The 19,800-nt window shown below is 40.1% G+C and overlaps 1 protein-coding gene across 3 annotated transcripts in view; it reads right to left on the bottom strand.

Annotated features, from left to right (window-relative positions):
• Nucleotides 1-19,800, bottom strand: part of sox6 (SRY-box transcription factor 6) — a 139,084-nt gene that overhangs the window by 56,792 nt on the left and 62,492 nt on the right. For all 3 annotated transcript variants that reach the window (XM_053324560.1, XM_053324559.1, XM_053324558.1), the window contains 3 exons: nucleotides 12,610-12,696; nucleotides 2,112-2,284; nucleotides 335-403 (listed from right to left, as the gene is read on the bottom strand). In XM_053324560.1, coding sequence (XP_053180535.1) covers nucleotides 335-403; nucleotides 2,112-2,284; nucleotides 12,610-12,696 — 329 coding nt within the window. The remainder of the gene's footprint in view (nucleotides 1-334; nucleotides 404-2,111; nucleotides 2,285-12,609; nucleotides 12,697-19,800) is intronic.

Genomic DNA, 19,800 nt, shown 5'->3' on the forward strand with positions numbered 1-19,800 from the left:
ATTTCAATCAATAAAATTGTCTACAAAGGCTGCGTACTGGCTTCAGTTTCACTCATGCTATATGCGCAAAACTACAACCTACCGTTTGGTTGTTGTTGTTTTGTGCATTTGAAGAGCAAGTCTAGTTTTATGCACATAACTACAGTGATTGTGTATTGGCATCAGACCACTGCCAAAACACTCAATACTGTTCTTGAACATGTACTGTGTAGATACAGATGGAGGTCTGATGCTGCTGCTGCTGCTGCTGCTGCTGCTCTGCTAACACACTGCTTTTGTTATGCAGCCTGTGCAGACATTATGTTAGAAGGCCAACAGAAACACATTCACTGACCTGGATCTGCTGCTGGAGGAGGTTGATTTTGTGCTGCTGCTGTAGAAGCTGCTGCTGTTGTCTTGCAATCTGGTTGGAAACAGAAGTAGATATGGGTAATTAACATAAATAAGAGGAGGAATAGCACCATTTAGTATTGATCCTCTGTTTTTGCTTGACAACATTATGTAGGAAGTCTGTTGTAACTGCAGGAAACATACCAGATACAGAGTAATGCTATCCAGGCCAGTTACAGTGTATTAGAAGATGGTTTGAGATAGAGGACGTAGTGTATGTAAGAAATATGGCAGTTACAGTTGAAATTTTAGGTTGCAATATTAGTAAAAGTCTAATATTGCATTTCTGTTTTTACAGTTTATGTTCTTCTAAACAAATTGCCTGCAAAGTCTGACAACAATCCACATATTTTCAATTTCTAAAATGTGAATGAAATGAACTGTGAACTGCACTGTCAAATTAGTGGTAAAAGAGAATAAATGATTTACAGGACAGATGAACATGGTGATGTTGATGACTAGTACAGGCAGGGTATGGGTGACAGAGGTCCCCACCACCCCTGAGTGACTATCAGCCACACCACAATCCCTCTCATCTGCAGTCCCCCTTTCTACATTCCCACTTCATTGAGCATGACAACCTAGTTTTAAGTGTCATTTAATTTTCATTTTTAAATATAATTACAAAGTGTTCACTGTAAGATATCGGTCGTCTGCAAATGTGTCAAGATTAATTTGTGCTGGCTTCCTCAGGAGTGTCAACAGTTAATTACTGTGTTGTATCTTGATGGCTTGATGACATGCTCTCAGCGGGCTCTCTCCTTCTCCCTCTCTTTTTTTCTCTCCCTCTCTTCCCCTATTTTATTAGTATTCTTCCATTTTTTAAATAAAATCAAATAATAAAACATCTCATATCACTGTTCATTTACGCTGCAATGTTCACAAAGCCTACAGAGTTGAGTGTAGTTTGCAAATGAACATCATTGATTGAAAAAGAAATCAATACTGTTAATGTATTATTAGTGTACTTTGACCAAATGCATCACTCCAAGGTATATCGTCTATCTCTTCATTTACCACAGGAAGGTCTGAGTGTGCTGAGAAAACTCTGAGTGAACTCCTTGCTGATAATTGACTCATAGCCATTAGGGTGGCTGGTGATAATAAAAGTGTCGCCTGTGTGGATAGTTTGTGTCCTTATTTCTTCCCAGACATTAACACACTTCATGGCCTCTGCTAATTTGCTGATTTGTACAATATGGCTCATTGGCCTGATTTGTGCTGCAAATCTAATGCCAGGCTTGTTCTAATAGGAGTCAATTTATAAGATATAGAGGACTTCCATGTTTAATATAACGTTTAATTCTCACATTCCCTCACACTTGTTAGTACAAGTCATAATAACATTTTTTTCTACCACACAGCAAAAATGTGGGCGAGAGAGCATGACCGAAATATCTGAGGTAATATAGAATATAACATCCCCTAAATCTAATATTATTCCAAATTCCTACCAAGGAGTGAGATTTTATTGGCATATTTCAGGCATGAAATTTAATATGAAATAAAGAGTGAAGTGACAATTTGTTACAAATGTATTTAATGGGGTTTATTAGAGAGAGGATAGAGGAAACAGAGTAAATAGGATTAAAGAGGAAGGGGAATTAATGTTTTAAACAGTGTGTAAGAAAGAAAGAAAAAAGGCAATTATCTAGGAGAGAAAAAGAGACAAAGAAAGAGGATAAGAATGTGACAAGGTAAAGGAAACAGTCAACAGTTACCTGCTCCTGCTGCTGACGCGCTAACTCCATTTGCTGCCTCTGTTTCTCCATCTGTGAGGCAGCGAGCTTCTTCTGTTCATCGTGGGCAGCCAGAAGCTGCTCTCGCAGGCTGATCAGCTGGGTGATCATTGTGGAGAGCTGGCGTTCCTTTTCTGCCAGGCTCTCTGGAGTACCTAGTGAGGAGAGAGAGAGAGAGAGAGAGAGAGAGGACAGAATAAACACGAGGTGGAGGGCTGAGACATACTCAGAGATACAAATGTGTTATGCACAACCGAAAGTAAAAATGTTTTGTAGTGTCTGTGGATAAATAACTCAGGTGTAGGCTTTGAAAGAAAGTCTACAGAGTGCCTTGGTCTTGCATAATGCTAAATATAGAAAAGTGACCATGCTGCACACACCAATCACCATATTGTGCTATTGTATTATACACGGTATATAGTACAAAGGAAACCACATGGGCAACAACCAACTGCAGTGAATTCACTAGTAGTGTTAAGGTCACACAGCCTGGAGTTGGCTATTTTACTATAGCTAGTGTTCACAGCTTTCAGGAGAAGAAAGAGAAGGAATTGTTCCCAGCACATAGACAAAGAGCTGCGGGGAGCTGTCAAACTGAGGTGGCAAATTATGCCAGACTACCAGGGGTGAATATAAAGAAAGTATGGAGAGTCACTGTGTTTGCACAGATATAAAAACTATACAAGTTTTCTTATGGTCATTTCAGCAACACGTTTGAGGAATTATTTGCAGTTGCTTGATTTCTGCTGAAAGGATTGTGCAAACCTCTTATTGTGAATGCACTGTGGCAATAATCATCATAAAAACATATTTTATTATAGTGATCAAGACTGAACAACAGACTTTTTATTCTGTTTGTAGTTAATGTCTGCATACTTAAAAAAAAGCAATGGCAGTCCAATAGGCGTACTTCCCTCTCCACAGTCACATGTCCACACTGTGCATGATAGAGAGAGCAGCCCTGCTGCACTGCTCTCTCCCTCCGCCTAATCAATGCTAAGTGATCCTACCATTGACTTACACAGCCAACATAATTGCCAGTGAGAGGCTAGACAGTAACTCACTCTCCTCCCACTGAACTCCTGTGTGACAAGCTGATCTGGGAGAACATACAGAAAAAAGAGATGGGAAAACCCGACAGAAGAGATGGAGAGAGAGAAAGAGGGAGAAGGACAAAAGCATAGAGATACAGATAACAGTACAGTGAAGTCTGGCCCGGGGCCAGCAGGAGCTGAATTCTTTCCTGGGTGTCTTCCTCTCGTCTCTGGCCACATCTGTCTTGAGTTTCTCCGAGAGCTCCCAGGGGCCCTCTCCACTCAAACTATTTTAATTTGACTAAACACCTGATTTATTTTATCTCTCCGATGAGGAAAGCCGTTTGTCTTAATAGGGCCTGTCAACCTCCAGAACCCATTCAGGGCAATTTACTGGCAGGCTTGTCTGAACCTCAGTTCGCCTCACTCTGCCTCCGCTGCCTCCACTGCCTGCTGCAATGGAAGAGAGCTGCAATTCTCCATTTATCCTCCTAACGAAAAAAAAGCACCTAAAAGCAGCTATTCATTGGGCCTGCGTGCAGTTTCCAAGGCCTGAATTGACTTCTTATTCACCCGACTACACTTGTTGTGAATGGCTTATCTGTAAAATTGATACAATCAGCACCAATTTTATTAACCTTTTGCTGTGTCCATAAAGGAGCTGCCTTATACAGGTCACCAACAAGATACATTGGTTGCTGTCACAATAAATCCATGCTATCAATACTGCAGTGGGAAGGAAGGAGGGACTGAAGAAAGTGAGACAGACAGAAAGGGAAGAAGAAAGAAAGGAAGTCATCTTCCAGGTGAAAATGAGGGCCATCAGGCCTTAAGGGTCAGTTTAGATGACCTTGAGCAGGGAACAAAACATCTGGACTCAATGATGCCTTTTCGGCCTGCCTAACTACACATTTCTGATGATCACTCAGTAGTTTAGGACTATCAACACTGGGGGGAAAAACAAATAAATTACAAAAATAATCAGGAATGTACAATATATATATATATTGTGTGTGTGAATGAATGTGGTGCTAAGGGTCAATAAAAGGATCTGCTGAGCTAGTCTGAGTGTGGAGAGTGCAGTCCTGCGCAGACACTAAGAGAATACTAACAGAGGGCCCATTGTTTTGATGCTGAGCTGAATTGTGGGAAGCCCAGACTGCCCTCTGTGCTGCTATTTGGGCCTTCACTCTTTGCTAATTTTTAACACTTTTTGGTTATGCTGTAGATGAACATTTTGACACAACTTTTTCACTATCAGTTAAACAAGTTGGAAGAGTTTCACCCCAGAGACTGTACATAGCTGAGCAGAAAATCAGGCGCATATGTTTTTTGTTGGCTTGTTAGTGTAAAAATCTCTTTCTTCCTGCTCTAAATTATGGATCAGCTTTAAAATGCAGATAAAACTTTTATTGGGCGGTGCAGAAGAGGAGAGTCGTGGTCTGTGTCTGACCAGCCTGCTGACAAAAGAGGCTGTTTCCTGCATATTGCATGGCTTTTAACAGCGGTGGGGCTGGGGTCTGCCTGTTAACATGTCTCCTCACATTGCACTTCTGATGCCAGACAGACAGCCCAGAGATGCCTTGGCGCTACATAAACCCCAGCAGCCAGCCTAGACCTAACATGTTGTGACATCCTCCTGTTAGACAACTGAGGCTCAGTAGGACAATTCCAGCCTGACACCGGAACAATATCCCAGGAGTGAGCGGTCAAGCTGCGCTGGCACTTTAGTTGTTTTCTTTCTCAGGCCACCATGTTAACTTAAGAGATGTTAGATTGACACATCAGATGGTGAGACGCTAAGTCTGTGTTGTTCAGTTCCAGCCCATTCAGCATTTACCTTTTGAGATTCCTGCCTCTTTTAAACGTCACAAAGTAGGGCAGAAAACATCAACGGGTGACTAAATAAATGATAAGAGGAAAACAAGCAGAGCCATGGTTGCTTGGGGAGGGATGGGGATATTTGAGCCTTGGGGTCTTTGGATAAAAGGCACTTTGTAGGGTGTGCGATTTGTTCTGTCCAATACCCACATCTCCCTCTCTCTTGGCTCCCTTCTCTCTGCTCTAATCAAGCAGTCTCTAATTTGGGTTCCAAGTCCAGTACCGGGGAAAAAGAAGGAGGCTTGTTACTTTGAAGAGTCCCGAGTGAATAACACAGATAAAAGATTCAGGCACAAAAAAAAGAAGAAAAGCGAGGGAGGGTGAGGGTGAAAAGGGGGGAAATCACAAGGCACCCTATTCTCTTCCCTTCCTTTGGTTAGGACAGCTGAGCCATTATGACCAGATCTGAATTGGGTTTTTTAGTGCCAGAAGACTGGAATTTCTTTGTCTCTCTATCAGTCAGCTATTGTGAATGTGTCCATATGCTGCAAGCCCATCCTAAGTAAATTTAAACATGTCCAAATGCTGCGATAGTACCAAGCTGTATTCACACTCAGACCGCACATAGCTAGAATGCCTTGCGTGCTGAAGCTTTCTCCCTCTGCTACCTCCTAAAGTGTGTGTGAATGTGGACACGAGTGTGTACAGATGTGTGCTGAGTGCCGCTCCAATCGATAAAATGTACAAGCCTAAGAGTAAATGCACATGTGTGTGAACTCTGGTCGTCTGACGCTTTGTCTATTCTCTCTTAGGAAAACAGAAAGAGCCAATTGAGTAACAGGGTATCCTTTATTGTTCAAATAGACATTTCAGCCCACAGACCATACTCCAAAATTATAACGTCGCATCAGCAAAAGCATTAAATGCAACCCAATCTTTGTACTAAATCTATTTCTGTAATATTAAATATGACTGATATATTACATGCTTTAGTCAGAAAACCGAGCTATTATAACAAGAGCTACTTTTATGGTATCCCTTTGCTTTTAACCACTACATACACTTGTTCTGCAATGCTACAAAGCCATATGTGTTTCCAATATAATAGTGTTAACGCGCTTCCATGTCCTACAACCAAGACAATATGAGCAACAGCTGTTTTACCTGGCTTGCTGCCTCTGCCATGATATAAAAGCTGTTAATCTTGCCAATAAAACACCATTAACAAGCATGAGCAATGATTCACAAGCACATGTCATCCACTGGCAGCAAAGACTTAATCCCAAAGCCCTCCTATATGGTATGAACATATAGGCTTCTTCTGCCCATCAAGTTGTCAAAGAAAAAAAAAAGTCAGATACTGTCAAGTTTTCACAACTCATGTACTTGAGACTTTTAAAAACCATTTACTGTTTAAATATGTTGATGGTAGTCTCAGAATATTATATAGAGTATGTACATGTGCAGAAGAGTTTGTATGTCGATTTTAAGATACTTTCACAGAATTAAAATGATTTAAATGGCTCTGCAGACTGTTTTTTTTAATACTGTGATTAGCACATGGAGTGGTTATTAATAACAGCACACTTCATCTACTGAGGCTCTGCTGTTCATGCTGAACACTGATGGAGACTAACATTTTGATGATAGAGGAAGCTTCACTCTTAAGTATAATTATGCTAATGTAAAAGCTCCAGCACTTCACTGTCTATCCATGACACTGGACAAGGTACTTCATCAAAGCCAAGATAGAGGCTCGACCTGAACATATTACTCCACAGGGAGTGCCTGTGACCCTTAAATTCGCACAGAAGACACACAAAAAAATGTCAGTATGGAAACTTCTGTTCTTTGAGTCATTTAATACAGCATTCTTTGGCTATGTAATGCAGTTTGACAAATAAGATATCTTGACACCATGGAGGATTTCTTATGTATGCAAGGCACCATATAGCAAAGATTACATGAAAACAAAGATTGTCTCCAGTTCTTCTATTCATTTCTCATGGTCTTTATGATGATGAGTCTGCCCCAGCGCCCTTAAAACATAAAAAGCATAGACAGCGTCCAAGGTCTCACACATACATAGTGCTTAAAGCCTGTGAGACAGTGATCAAAGCAACAGCTTACTGTCTGCGAAACCTTGGAAGTGAATTAGGAGCTCAACGTTATCTCGTTCTTTGTACAGAACATTTATTCATTGGTCTCACCTATACAGCTGATAATTAAAGCAGAATGTACTGTTTCCTTGGACTGTGCAAAAGAGATTCAAACTGTTGTCTCTGACACATAAGTATTTCAACAATGCCAGTTTTTATCTGGGTTTAATCCAAATTACAAGCGAGAAGCTGAAATAGCTGAACAGGAAGCAAAGACAGTTGAGACGGGTACATGTATTTAAAAAGTGTATAAGGATGAACACCTGTTAAGTTGTAAATCTGTCAAGTAGTGTTTTGTCAGTAGACCTAATCAAAGATCATTATAGGAGTTGTTAGAAATCCTTCAGACTGCCTAGTTTTCTTTGTTAAATTGTGTGCTGAGGTTAAATACTCCTCATATGTACGTATATGTACCTCGTTAAGATGCCAACAAAATATACAAAATTGCAAGTACAAAATACTATTTCATCAAATAATGAAACATGATTGATATATGAATCCCCCTTTCAAAAAAAGGAAGAAACATAAACTGAACTGAAATGAAAAGCATGTGTTATTGGTAATGGTCTGTGTGGAAATGAATAGACGATATAGAAGGGGAGGTTTTAAGTGGGGAAAATACAGGTAAGAGTGACATAGGGCCATAATGCATTATTTTTCTTTTAAAGGTGGAGGTTATGTTGACAGTGTGAGGTGGACCAGATGAATGTGAAGTTGGTATGAAGTCTTGATAAGACATGGGCTGCATTGCACAGTTAAAATAAATTGAGATTGTGCATGCAATAAAGGGAGGGCTGTCTATTAAGAAAATGAAAAAGCTAATGACAAAAATATAACAGGCTCTTTTGGTCAGATTTACATGGCTGTGAAGGCACTGTTTGTTTGGCAGAGGAAAAGATAGGAATAGGAGTGCTTTTTTAAAAGATGAAGGTGCATCTTTTTCAGTTCTGTAAATGTTTTACATTTTCTTCAGATGAAAACAGGATTAATATGCTTCAGTGTTTCTCATAGAGGAATTCCTTTTTTTCAATCAAGATGCACAATTGTCATTTCAGAATACACACAGACAAGCAGACTTTCAGCCCCAGAAATGTTGCAGAGTGTACACATCACAACACCACTAACTGTTACCTCAGTTTGTGCCTTTCACAGAGCTGCTGGTAGAGTTAGAAAGTGCTAATAACCCAAAGATTTATTCTTTATAGGAATAAATAAATAATGATTTTTTCCTTATAGGAATAACAAAATATAGATAGTTATTCACTTTGAGTATGTATTTGTTTGCTATAAGTAGAGTTATTCATAAACCCTTGTTTGATTAGTTTATTACTGGACCCAGCCGTTGCGCACCATGCCGTCACACCACTACAAGTAAATCCTCAACCTGTGGGAAACACTGTGCTTGTTTGGACAAAATGTATTATACAACTTTAAAACTCATTAGTTAAACAAACTGTGACAAACCACTGAAATATAATTCAAAACACAAACTGAATCCTATCCCTGTCACACAAACACATATGAGCACAACACTTCCTTTTTTACCTCCATTGCCACAAGCTAAATTCCACAATTCATTAGAGGAGAAAAACACACAGTCCAACACTCTCATACATTCATCTGGCAAATGTGGCCTGAGGAATAATGATTTACTGTGGCTCATATTTCACCTGAGTGCACAGGGCAAACAGTTGACTGAAGTGTTGTGGAGAAAATGCTAACTGAGGCATTTTTGACTGGTGCAACTGGACAAATACTGTTTTGTGCTGTTTGTGTGACTGTTTTTGTATGTTTGAGTAAATATTATATGCAATACATTTATATACAGTATGTTGTAAAATCAACCAAACACAATTCGACTTCTTCTCTGTGTCACTTGGAGAAGTGTGTGCAGATATTGTGCTGTGTATCTCCAGTGGCATCAAACCCCCTCTTCATGGAAGCTATTAAGAATAAAGTAAAGTTTAAAGTAAATAATTATGTTTTGAAGCTAACCCAGATGGCTGAACAATATGGGCTCTGTGTTCACACAGTGGACTCCTTTCTGTCTGTGCAGAAGTTAAACCAGCACAGGTACGGCCAGCATCAAATCAGTCTCAGCTGCCGCCCTGCCCTGCCCTGCCCTGCCCTGTGTTCTCCTCCTAAAGAGCTTCCACTTATCTGCTTGCCACAGGACTGTCTGTGTGCGCCCGACCACTGTCATATAGACACCATTCTCAAATTGATTGTGACAGTGCAAGAGCCCCAATTTTTGCGCTTCAGAATTCAAGCTGCCACTTCAATGCCAGTGTACAATGTTAAGCTATTTTTTTATTTCTTTTTTTTTTCTTTTTGGCAAATTTCAAGAAAATGAATACAGCTTGTGTTCCAATTTAGTAGCTACATATTTTCCTTCAGTTTGAGTAAATGCTTGAGCATTTTGCTTTTATTCCCTACACCCCCCACCCCACCCCCAACAGGGGGCCGGGAAACTGGCACTCAGCAGGGAAACTTAAACAGCTCTGTTGAGTATGAGGCTCAAAGACCCTGCACAGAGTAGGCATGCAACACAGAGCAACCTTATCTACCATAGGACACATTACACCATATGTGTACACATGTGACACAATGTATGCATATATATATATATATATATATATATATATATATATATATATATGTGCATATATATTTATAGTACTGGATGTACATATATATATATATATATATATATATATATATATACACACACAGCGTGATAATTGTGAGGATTATCATGTCATTTTGGGGGGCTTTGCTTTTTTTTCAAAATATGTCTTTAAGTATATAATGATAAAAGTGAAGTCTAAGTATTCACATGTATAATCTCTCTAACTCTTTCTCTCTCTCCCTCTCGCGCTCCACCTTGCCTCCTATTATCTGCTACTTTTTGTGGTTTGGAACCCTTCCAGCCAGCCTCCCTTTCTTGCTCTGTGGTTCAGGAGATTTCATCTCCCTCCTCACCGTTCCTGCAGATTGACAGCTAAGCTCAGGTATGAAAACAAACAGTTAGCTCTGGAATTGACTGGTGGAAAGAAATCCCCCACTAATGCTCCTTCTCAGACTCTCTTTTTGCCTGCCTCTGCTGATGCTAAGACTTAGCAACATACAAGAAAAGGCAGATGGAGATTTAAAATCATTAACCCTTAATAATACCATTCTACATGTCTGGCTTAAGTGCACCGCCTCTGCCAGATTATTTTTCTTGTTCCTTCTGACTCTAAGACCTAAAAAAATGTCTTTACTTCGGAAACAGCACGTTACGTAGCCAAACACCCACATGGCAATGAGCTATAATTACAGATGTGTCATCTGTAAGAGGTAAATGGTTGGGTGGGTTAGCAGACCTTGAAAAGCAAATCTCTGATGTTGTTGATATTCTTGTTTTGTTTTGTTTGTTTACTGTACGTGCGTGTTCACCTCAACAGGATAAAGTATTCAGGACATGTTTGAACAGAACGGCAGAGAAAGAATTTCTTTCTTTTCATGGGTAAAGCCTCGGGTCAAATTCTGTCGCACCTATTGTTTCTCATTTTTACTTGTTTTCTAAGAGCCAGACAAAACTATTTCCTCACCAGCCAGATTCCTCCACTTGCCAAGCAACAATAACACAATTACTTGTCTTTCAAGGTTTTGATGAAACAATGTCAAAAGGTAGTCTACAAGTTACTCAGTATAATTGGCTGAGGAATCAGTGAGCGATCAGCAAAGAATATACAAGGCCACTCTGCCAGTAGGTTCTGTGGTCTTTATCTGCATGTCAGTCTTTATTCTCTGTCTTATTTCATTCATTTGAAACCTACAGGCATGTGTGCCTTTAGTACAGATTTTAACCTAACAATTAATGGAACCTCTGATTCATCATAACACTTTAGATCTTAATCGTAAGGTGTTTTCTGCTTGGTACCTTTGTTTGTGTTTTAATTAGGCGGACCTTGTGCGTCTCCAACCCTGGGCTTCTTTTTAATTGCCCGTATTTACATCAGGCAGACATCAAACGCAGAGAGAGAGACATTTGTAAGGGGGAGCACAAAGCAGCCCTTTGAAATGTCTACAGTCATATGAAATGGCATGGTAATTAAAAATCTAAGGCTGCCACTGTGATAGGAGAAGCATTTATATTGGTAACTGTGGTGTATAGACTGTCTCCATAACTCATCAACAGACAGAGGCCATAGTGTTTATTATCAGACTCCCTACCTGTTTACAGACCACCAAGTAACCTTCCCGTTCCCATTCATCAAACAGAAGAAATGCCCTGCCTGTAATTTAACAGACCAGCTTTCAAAAGGCTAAATCATTTTAAATATTTTACCCGGTGCACTTTGATCTACAGTGGCATACAGTATACTAGGGCAGGTACAATGAATCTAGTTTACCAAGCTGTGATTTATCCTTCAGTTCATTAAGGTTATTGCCAATGAATATACTTATTAGAACATTCAACAGCCTTTTTTCTGTTTCCCTGAAAGTGCAGAAAGTGTCATTCAATAAATAAAACTAAACACTTATTGTATTTGTATGTCACCCATGTTTTAAAGAAAACTATCTATTAAGCAAATTTTTAAAATCACCTGCACACAAGTGAAATTAGATTTCTTCATAGGTTTGTGAATAGTCTTCTTAAGATAGTCGCTGAAAAAAGAAGAAACATCAAGTATATTGAGAATACACTGAATTAATGTGGTTTAAATGTTTTCCCAGAAATAAAAACAGGATAAAGGAAGTTGTCTGATGAAAGGTATCAGTAAGGGAGAAGTCAAGAGCCGGTGACAGCCTGGTGTTATCAGCCAGCTGGTATTGTGCTTTCCTGCGCTGTATAAACACTCCAGCTTTCAGTAACAGTCAGTACTAAGGACTAAGACGCAGACCTGCCCATCCCAGGCCCACCTTCACCCTGTCATAAACAGAGATTTTGGGGGAGTGCTGAGTTGCGCTTCACTGTGCTGCACTTGATACACCGCGCAGGGTGTTCACCGTCAGAGTCAAGACATTCCACTCAAACACAGGCTCACTGAGGAAAAGACTGTGCGCCTCTGCACCATCTCCTCTCCTCTCTTAGTGGCTCAGCCATGCTCCATGTACATCAAGCACACTCTGGGTTCAACAATTACCAGAGCGGCATGAACACACTGCATGTGCCAAAGCAGAGTAGCTAAGCTCAGGGATGTCTGAAGGGACAACAACAATAAACTGCTGACAACCTCGGAGAGCCTCAGAATGGTAAATGGAGTGGAATTTTGAAGACAGCACTTTGGACAGAGTCGGGCATTCCAACAAAAGATAAGGGGGGAGAGAAATGAATGAGGAGGGCAGCCAAAGGCCTTTGTTTTATTTCAGACTACAAGGCTGTTTCTGAGATTGTACAGTACATAGATTATGTATGTCTGATAGGAATGAGGGACTTGTTAACACTGGTTAAAGTAGTGTTTGTATGTGTATTCTCACCTTTTACTTCTGCCAGGAGTTCGCTGGTGTTGAGCCTCTCCATCTTCTCTTTCCAGTCTTTTGAAAGTAGTTTCTCCATGCAGGACTCTGAACAAGAAAAAAGAAAAAAAGAATTGTGGATTAATAAATACTTTATAGTTCCTGTTTAAAATTAATGATTTTTTTTAATGAAATATAGCTTTTTTTAATTTTGTGGATTATATGGATCTCTAAATCAATTCACTTCAAAATGAAAGAGAGGTATTTTATTTAATGGCATTTCACGGTGAACATTAAAAGGGACTCTGCCTGACAAGTGAGAGATGAGCAGAGGGTGGAGTGAGGAGGGAAGCAGGCATTGTAGGAATAGCGTAAGGGCAGAGACACACATTAAGTGGGAGGCAAGGACTGAGACTGGGAACGTCCAAGCGTTCACATAGCTGCCAATGATGAAAACAATTAACATTTGTCCAGCAGACAATGAATCAGAGGAGGAATGGCTGCAAGCTGCCATGCTGTCGCTGTTGTAGCTGATAAAGAACATGCTGGGCCGACTGACCCGGGCCTCCACCATCCCTGCACTGCTTAGGGGTCAGTCTGTTCCCATCAAACAGCAGCGGCACAAGCAAGCCTCCACCCCTCTACCTTGAGCCACTATCTCCACCAACTGCCTCGAGATCAAGACATCAGCTGTGCAGCATCCAGGCCTGTTCCAGTCTACATTTAACAAGTAAAAGCTTGTTCAAACCAGTTCAAATAATACTATTGTATGAGTAGCCTTTAGCAGCTGTACTAATTTGTATAGAAATTGTCCTCAGGTTTCATATAGTGCCTAAGGATGATATAATTTGTAAAATCATGTTTCTCTAGATTCAGAGCCAAATACAAAAACCAAAGCACACACTAATTATTACCACAAGGCCCTTGGGTGCCATAATGAATAGTCTAACCATATTTAACAGTGGATCATTTATGAACACCGCTCTGGCAACAAAAGAAAACAATTCACAAATGTTTCAAATGATTCCACAGAGGGTTTTTTTCACAGTTTGATGTAATTCTCATGTGTTTCTTTTATTTTTAGTAAGTTGTAAAGAGAAACAGAGAGAAAGGCCCTGTCACATGCAATATTCTGGACTTTTCCAGTTCCACTGTTATCATCCTTGACATCAAACACAGGGAAACTTTATACAGTTTAGAATGTATACAAGTGTTGTTTCCTTTTATCCATCCGCAACATCTCTTGCCCTCTGCTTCCACAAACCAAATACCGTTGCAAACACACTGACTTCAGAGGAACTGGGAGTAACAGGGGGTCAGTAGTTCTTGTGGCCTTGTTTAAGGATGGCTTTCAGATAGATCAAGCAGAGTGACCATTTTGTTTGATTGTCCACTTCCTCCAATGTGATGGGGGTCGACAGGACATCTTCAGCTCAGGGTCATTGTAACATTACTTCTGCTTTATTGACTTTCCAATTCCCAACTCACAGTTTGTACCCTTGACCCTAAGAGGGAGAGAGAAAAGGCTATGTGTGTTTGTGTGTGTTTGTGTGTGTTAACTCCCTGCGTGGCACAAAGATCACAGATCTTAAAACAGAGGTTAAGGGCAGGAGGGAGTAGTTGAGCTCAGCTCTTCTTTGCTGTGCCTCACCCTAGGGTGAGACAGTTTCCTCTCTTGGAACAACAAACTCCCCTCAAATCATTATCCTCCTACAGACAGAACAACATCAGAGCATGACATTTTCTACCCTGAAGCACAGAGAAGGCTTATTTTTTAAAGTGGTGTAAAGGGGAATTAAACAAACACAGTGAACATATGTTAATATGCACACATATGCTCCCTCTCCCTCTGTCTCTCTCTCTCGCTCACACACACACACACACACACACACACACACTCACACACACACACGTACACACGTACGTACATATGCGCGCACACTTTCATCACAGATGCTGCTCCAGCACTTGATCATTAAGGAATGCACCAACTGTTGGAGATAATGTGGTGCCAGCTTCCATTCTACTCCAGTCCTCCCCCTCCCTTCCACCTCCCTCCCAGGAGAACTGCCGCTCCCTCACTTCTCCATCCCCTCTGCTGGGCCAGACACGACCTGCCAAGTCCTCCAACAGGAGAGACTACAGCTGGAATGCACCGCTGTCCTCCCTGCCTTCCACCTGGGAGAGGTGAATAATGACCTGGATTAGTCTATAAAATAACTCTCAAACACCTTTCAGTGTTCGAACAGCGTGGACAAAACAGGCAACCAAAAATGGATTTGGTGAAAGCAGAGCAACTTTTGCGCAGGCGTGCTCGAGGAAAACATTAAATGAGTCAGATGTCTGGCTTTTTTCAAAGCACCCTTCTACAGCCTATTTTTCAGAAGAATTTAGATTAATAAGAGGAATGCTATTTCAGTTTCTAAAATGCCTGTCTGTTTTCTCTGGAGGAATTATAGATGCCAATGGAAACACTGGTTAGTATCAACATAATAATTACTGTCAGGTTATGACATAGAGAATGTCAAACTCTGATACACAGTGTATTCACCATAAAATAACAAATTATTTCTGATAAAGGATTTGATTCACACTTCACCGATTTCACCGAACAAATGAAATCCTGTTGGACTGCAAGTGAAAGGCAAACATAATAATTTAAAAACAGATAGTGCAGGACTTCTGAAGTTTTTAGAGTAATTAAAAAGAGTTTGCTGCTCTTGTCCTCTTTAAGTAGGACATATCATGCTGGGGAATTAGCTTAAACAAGAGAAGAGTCCAGTGAGTTTATTTTTATTTTCCTATGGGGGCTCTTAAATCTCTCGCACCCCCACCCCTTCCATTTCTTTCCCTCCCCCTCTCGAGATAAAATGCTCTGTGGCTGGGGAGCAGGCCATTCAGCTGGGATGAGAATGGAATGAAAACAATAGCCCTTATCAGGCTCTTATTTACATTTTCCCAGCGTCGCTGCACTAGACAGCTTGGCTTGTCACCAAGCCCAGATCGCCCCACTGGACCCAGACCAACTTCCTCTAGCCCCAGCGATTCCAATGGTCCCTATGGACCCTCGCCTGGCAGAGACACCCTCCACTCTGCAGCTAGCACAGATAGCAACATACAAGACAAAACTACTGGAGTGTGTGTCCAAGACGTGTTCCCATTGAGAGGGGAATGATTTTTGGACTACTAAGCCTGTCTGGGTCTCATTGTCTCTTCTCTGGGGCTGGTGCTATATAGCTGGAAAAATGCCCTGAACCCTTTTCCATGATTTTTTTGAGTGAGTTTCCAAGTGGCACTCAGAAGAAAGTGAATAGTCATTGCTGATTTAATACTGCCAAATTCAATATGTTTATCTGCTATCAGCCCTGTCATCTCTGGTTTACAGCCTTCCTGTGCAGGTATTCTGTGATCTTATTGATGTGGGTGAACAGGCGAGAGGATTGAGACACCTAAAACCAAGATGAGTTGGTTAGATTAGACTGCAGCTTTTTTCACTGTATTAAAAACAAAGCTAATGATCCTCATAAATCTCAACAAAGGAATGTTTCTAGGTTGATGTGTGACATAAACAAAGCTTTCAGCACCTGGTAGTCAGAGCTGCCAGAATATCATGTTCAGTATAAACCACAGTAGTGAAGCTGAGAGGCAGGTTACCAGTGACTTTCTGTCCTAACACTGAAAAACTGCCTGACAAGCCTCAATGGAAATATAGAAGTTATGTCTTTCTTCCTCCTATAGTAGGCTCTCACTGACATACTAATGCAACAACTAATCTGAATTTATTTTTTATTGTTCACACCCTGAGAAAAGAAAAGTTCATCAAATTGAGTGCTAGCGAACTATAAATGCCTGGTGGTTGTGGAGTGAAAGTAGGAGAAAGCCTTTTTCTAATTTATGTTTTTATTGCTGCTCTAAACAGAGTAGTTTATTCAGACGATCATTGCAAACTGTAGAAAAGCTCAAATCACTGAGCAGAACATCAAATAGACAAACACAGTCACAAACAAATCAAATCTTGTCACTTTGGAATTAGATTGGACAGTAATAAAGCAGATCTTAAAAAATCATGACACACTAATTTTCAAATGGCTTTCTACCCATGGAGATATGAAGTTCCGTGTATATTAAAGTTAGCAAATATACCGGCCATCTTCACATTTCAATATTTTCAATCTCTAAAAGGTTTAATCTACTAAATTTGTTGACCCAACAAAACACACCATCATGTTTCACAAGACCATCACTGCCTCAAAGCACAAAAATGGTTTGTTACAACATGCAGCAGTGGGTGTTTTATTACCCTGTGTTGTCAGCAATGAAATCGTTTCAACTGTCTGCCACCACATTCTGAGCTTTTCTGTGCGCACTTTCCTCCAGGGAGAAAGATGATACTTGTGTTTGAGTGTTTGTTGTGTTGAAAAGCCGTTGGCAGAGAAAAGAAGGCTATCTCAGAGAGTCAAATTAGCCATAAGTCATGGATAACAGTCTAAGAGACCTCCCCCTTTAGCATTGGCCTTGTATATCAGTTGTTCCAGCCTCAAGGGGAAACGTGTAATTACCAAATCAATGATCAACTGACACTGACCATATAAATAATATCCTCCCCAGGATGCAGAGTACTACTCATTGAGGCAAATCGGGGAAACAATGCTATTTGCTGTGAGAGGCTGAGGCATAGAGGAAATGGGGGTTAGGAGTCTGTAAACAAGCTTCAGTTTGAATTACTGCGTTGGAGCACTTTTTCTTTTTCAGTTTCTTATTATTCAGTGTAGTCATTTAAAACCAAAATGACCAAAGGACACAAACCTGGCCATTAGGAAAATCTATAAACTACAATATCAAAACAGAATAATGCACCCTTTTCAAAGATGAAAGTCGCATGAGACAAATGACTATTTGATCTCAATGACAATTCTTTTTATAATTTAAACCTATAGAATAGCTGTTCAAGACAGAAAATTGTATAAAAACAGAAAAGAACCTGAAAATCTAGTGTAATGCCAAATATAGACCAAATCAGGTGTGAAGGTGCACCTCCACAAGATTGTGCATAGGTGTGTGTGTTTATTTGTAACCGCCTTGTAACAATCAGAAAATAATGTTCTATTTATCTATTTCACCGTCACTCTTGCTAGCACTGCTCTTCTCTCTCTCTCTCTCATCGGCAAAGCCATACTTTACTTTTAACGTCATCAAATGAAGAGAAATGTCCTCCCCTCTTCCTAGTAGCGTGTCTTTGCTCTGTCTCATGGTGGGGTTTTACAGCTCAGTCGGATTGCTGTTTCTGATTGGTCAGCGCAGTGTGACATCAGGTAGCATTTCTCCAAAAGTTGATTCTGGTTCAACTTTCTCGCCACAGACTGCTGCAGCACCCCTGTGGCCCCAACCCCCGCAGCCCAAACATTAGCCAGATGAATGAGAGGACTGCTGTAATCTCCGTAACACCTGATTTGGTGTGAATTCAGCCTGAAGCTGAACTAAAAGAGATGCAGGTCATTTAAAAACTGTATTCACACAGGAAAAATCAAATCAGTTAAAACTAAAAGAATAATGCAACTATGTGATACTGCATTGTATAATTGTATGAAATGAACTACAGACATGAGTTCAGTAAAATCATGAAAATGCTCCAATCTTGCGAGCAGTATGAAATGTCCTGACATTAATCTGCAATCTGTTGAAAATATCATGGCCAAGTAGAAGAAAGGTTTAAGGCTACAAAGATGTTTGGCTAATATCATGTCCTACAGTAAATATGTTAGTAAAATATGGTGTGAGATCTGAAAATGTCTGGACAGCACTAATTTATACAGTTCATGAATCCTGTATAATATTGGTGCTTTTGATTTTCTTCATTATAATTAATGTATAGTTAATCCTGATTCCACATGTAACATATGACCAAATCACAGAAAATAAAAGTCTGGATGTCTTAAATAGCTTTTTAAAAAACCTCTTCAGTTTCACATATTTATTGTTCATTCTGTGTGAGAGACAGCTTATTCCTTTAATTCTGGCACAAATTTGTATCTCAGATAAAACTCATAATCTCAGTCAGACAGTGATAGGCTGACATCAAATTTCCCATCCACTCTGCACTGCACGGGAAACAAATCAAAAGTCGAGATTGATAAAAAAGAAAATAACTGTGACACACTCCAAGGAGTCCTTTTGAATATCTTAATCACAGACACACTAAAAACAAGACCCCATCATCACACCAAATAAAACATAATAATTACAAGAGGCAGGCAGGGAAGTGAAATGCTGAGAGAAAACATGTTTTTGTCATTCAGCCGGTAGTCCCTGAGACAACAGCTGTTGGAGGCTGCAAATACTCCTGAAGTCTCCATAATCATGGCGTTATTGAAGTGAGGACAAAAAGGGCACTAATTGCAAGGGAGCAATCGGTACGCAATAGGTTACACACCCGGGTGATGCCGTACAATGCAAACGCTAAAGAGGGAGCTAGGGGGGAAAAAAAACATTCTGAGCACAACAGTGCGTTGTCGCTCATTTTCAGGCAATTACCTTTCCTCGTTGTCAACAGTTTTAATAACCTCTACCATTTCCAGAAGACTTTTGGGTGCAGTTAAATAATTTCAGCTTTTTAATATATAATTACTAGTGCTGGCATGCATAATAAAAAGGTCCAGCTCCTTGAGACATGTCAGTGTATTGTGGAGCACCTGCACCTCGTGGTGGGCTTTCTTTAACTGACACCTAATCATTATTCCACTTGGTGAACATCTCTGTTAGTCACCTTCAGACTATCCTGTGTGGTCATGTAAAGAGTTGCTATAAATATACTGTAGGTAACCTGAATGAGATGTGCTTCCTCTGTGCTTGTGACAGAAAACAGACCTCCTCTGCTCCAATACTTCCTTCTTTCCTCCAATGCTCCTTTCAGTTGTTCCATCCTATGTTCCCTACTTCTTATTTTACTTTAACAAAACTACATCATGCTTGTCTGTATTCCATTTTGCATAAACTGCCAAAATCAGTCACATGTCAGTATTTTTCTGATATTATGAGTCAAAGGTATTTTCATGAATAGTTTTTGAATAGTTTGAGAAGCTGCTTTTTGAAAACTAGTGGTAGTACTAATAATCTAATGCAAAGTGGTTTAGCGGTTTAGTTTGTGCCGAGGAATAAATTCATTTCAAATGTGGTCCTAGCAAATGTATTTCCTACTATTTATCCCTTCAGTAA

Source organism: Scomber japonicus, chromosome 1, assembly GCF_027409825.1.
Source record: "Scomber japonicus isolate fScoJap1 chromosome 1, fScoJap1.pri, whole genome shotgun sequence".
Lineage (NCBI taxonomy): Eukaryota > Metazoa > Chordata > Actinopteri > Scombriformes > Scombridae > Scomber > Scomber japonicus.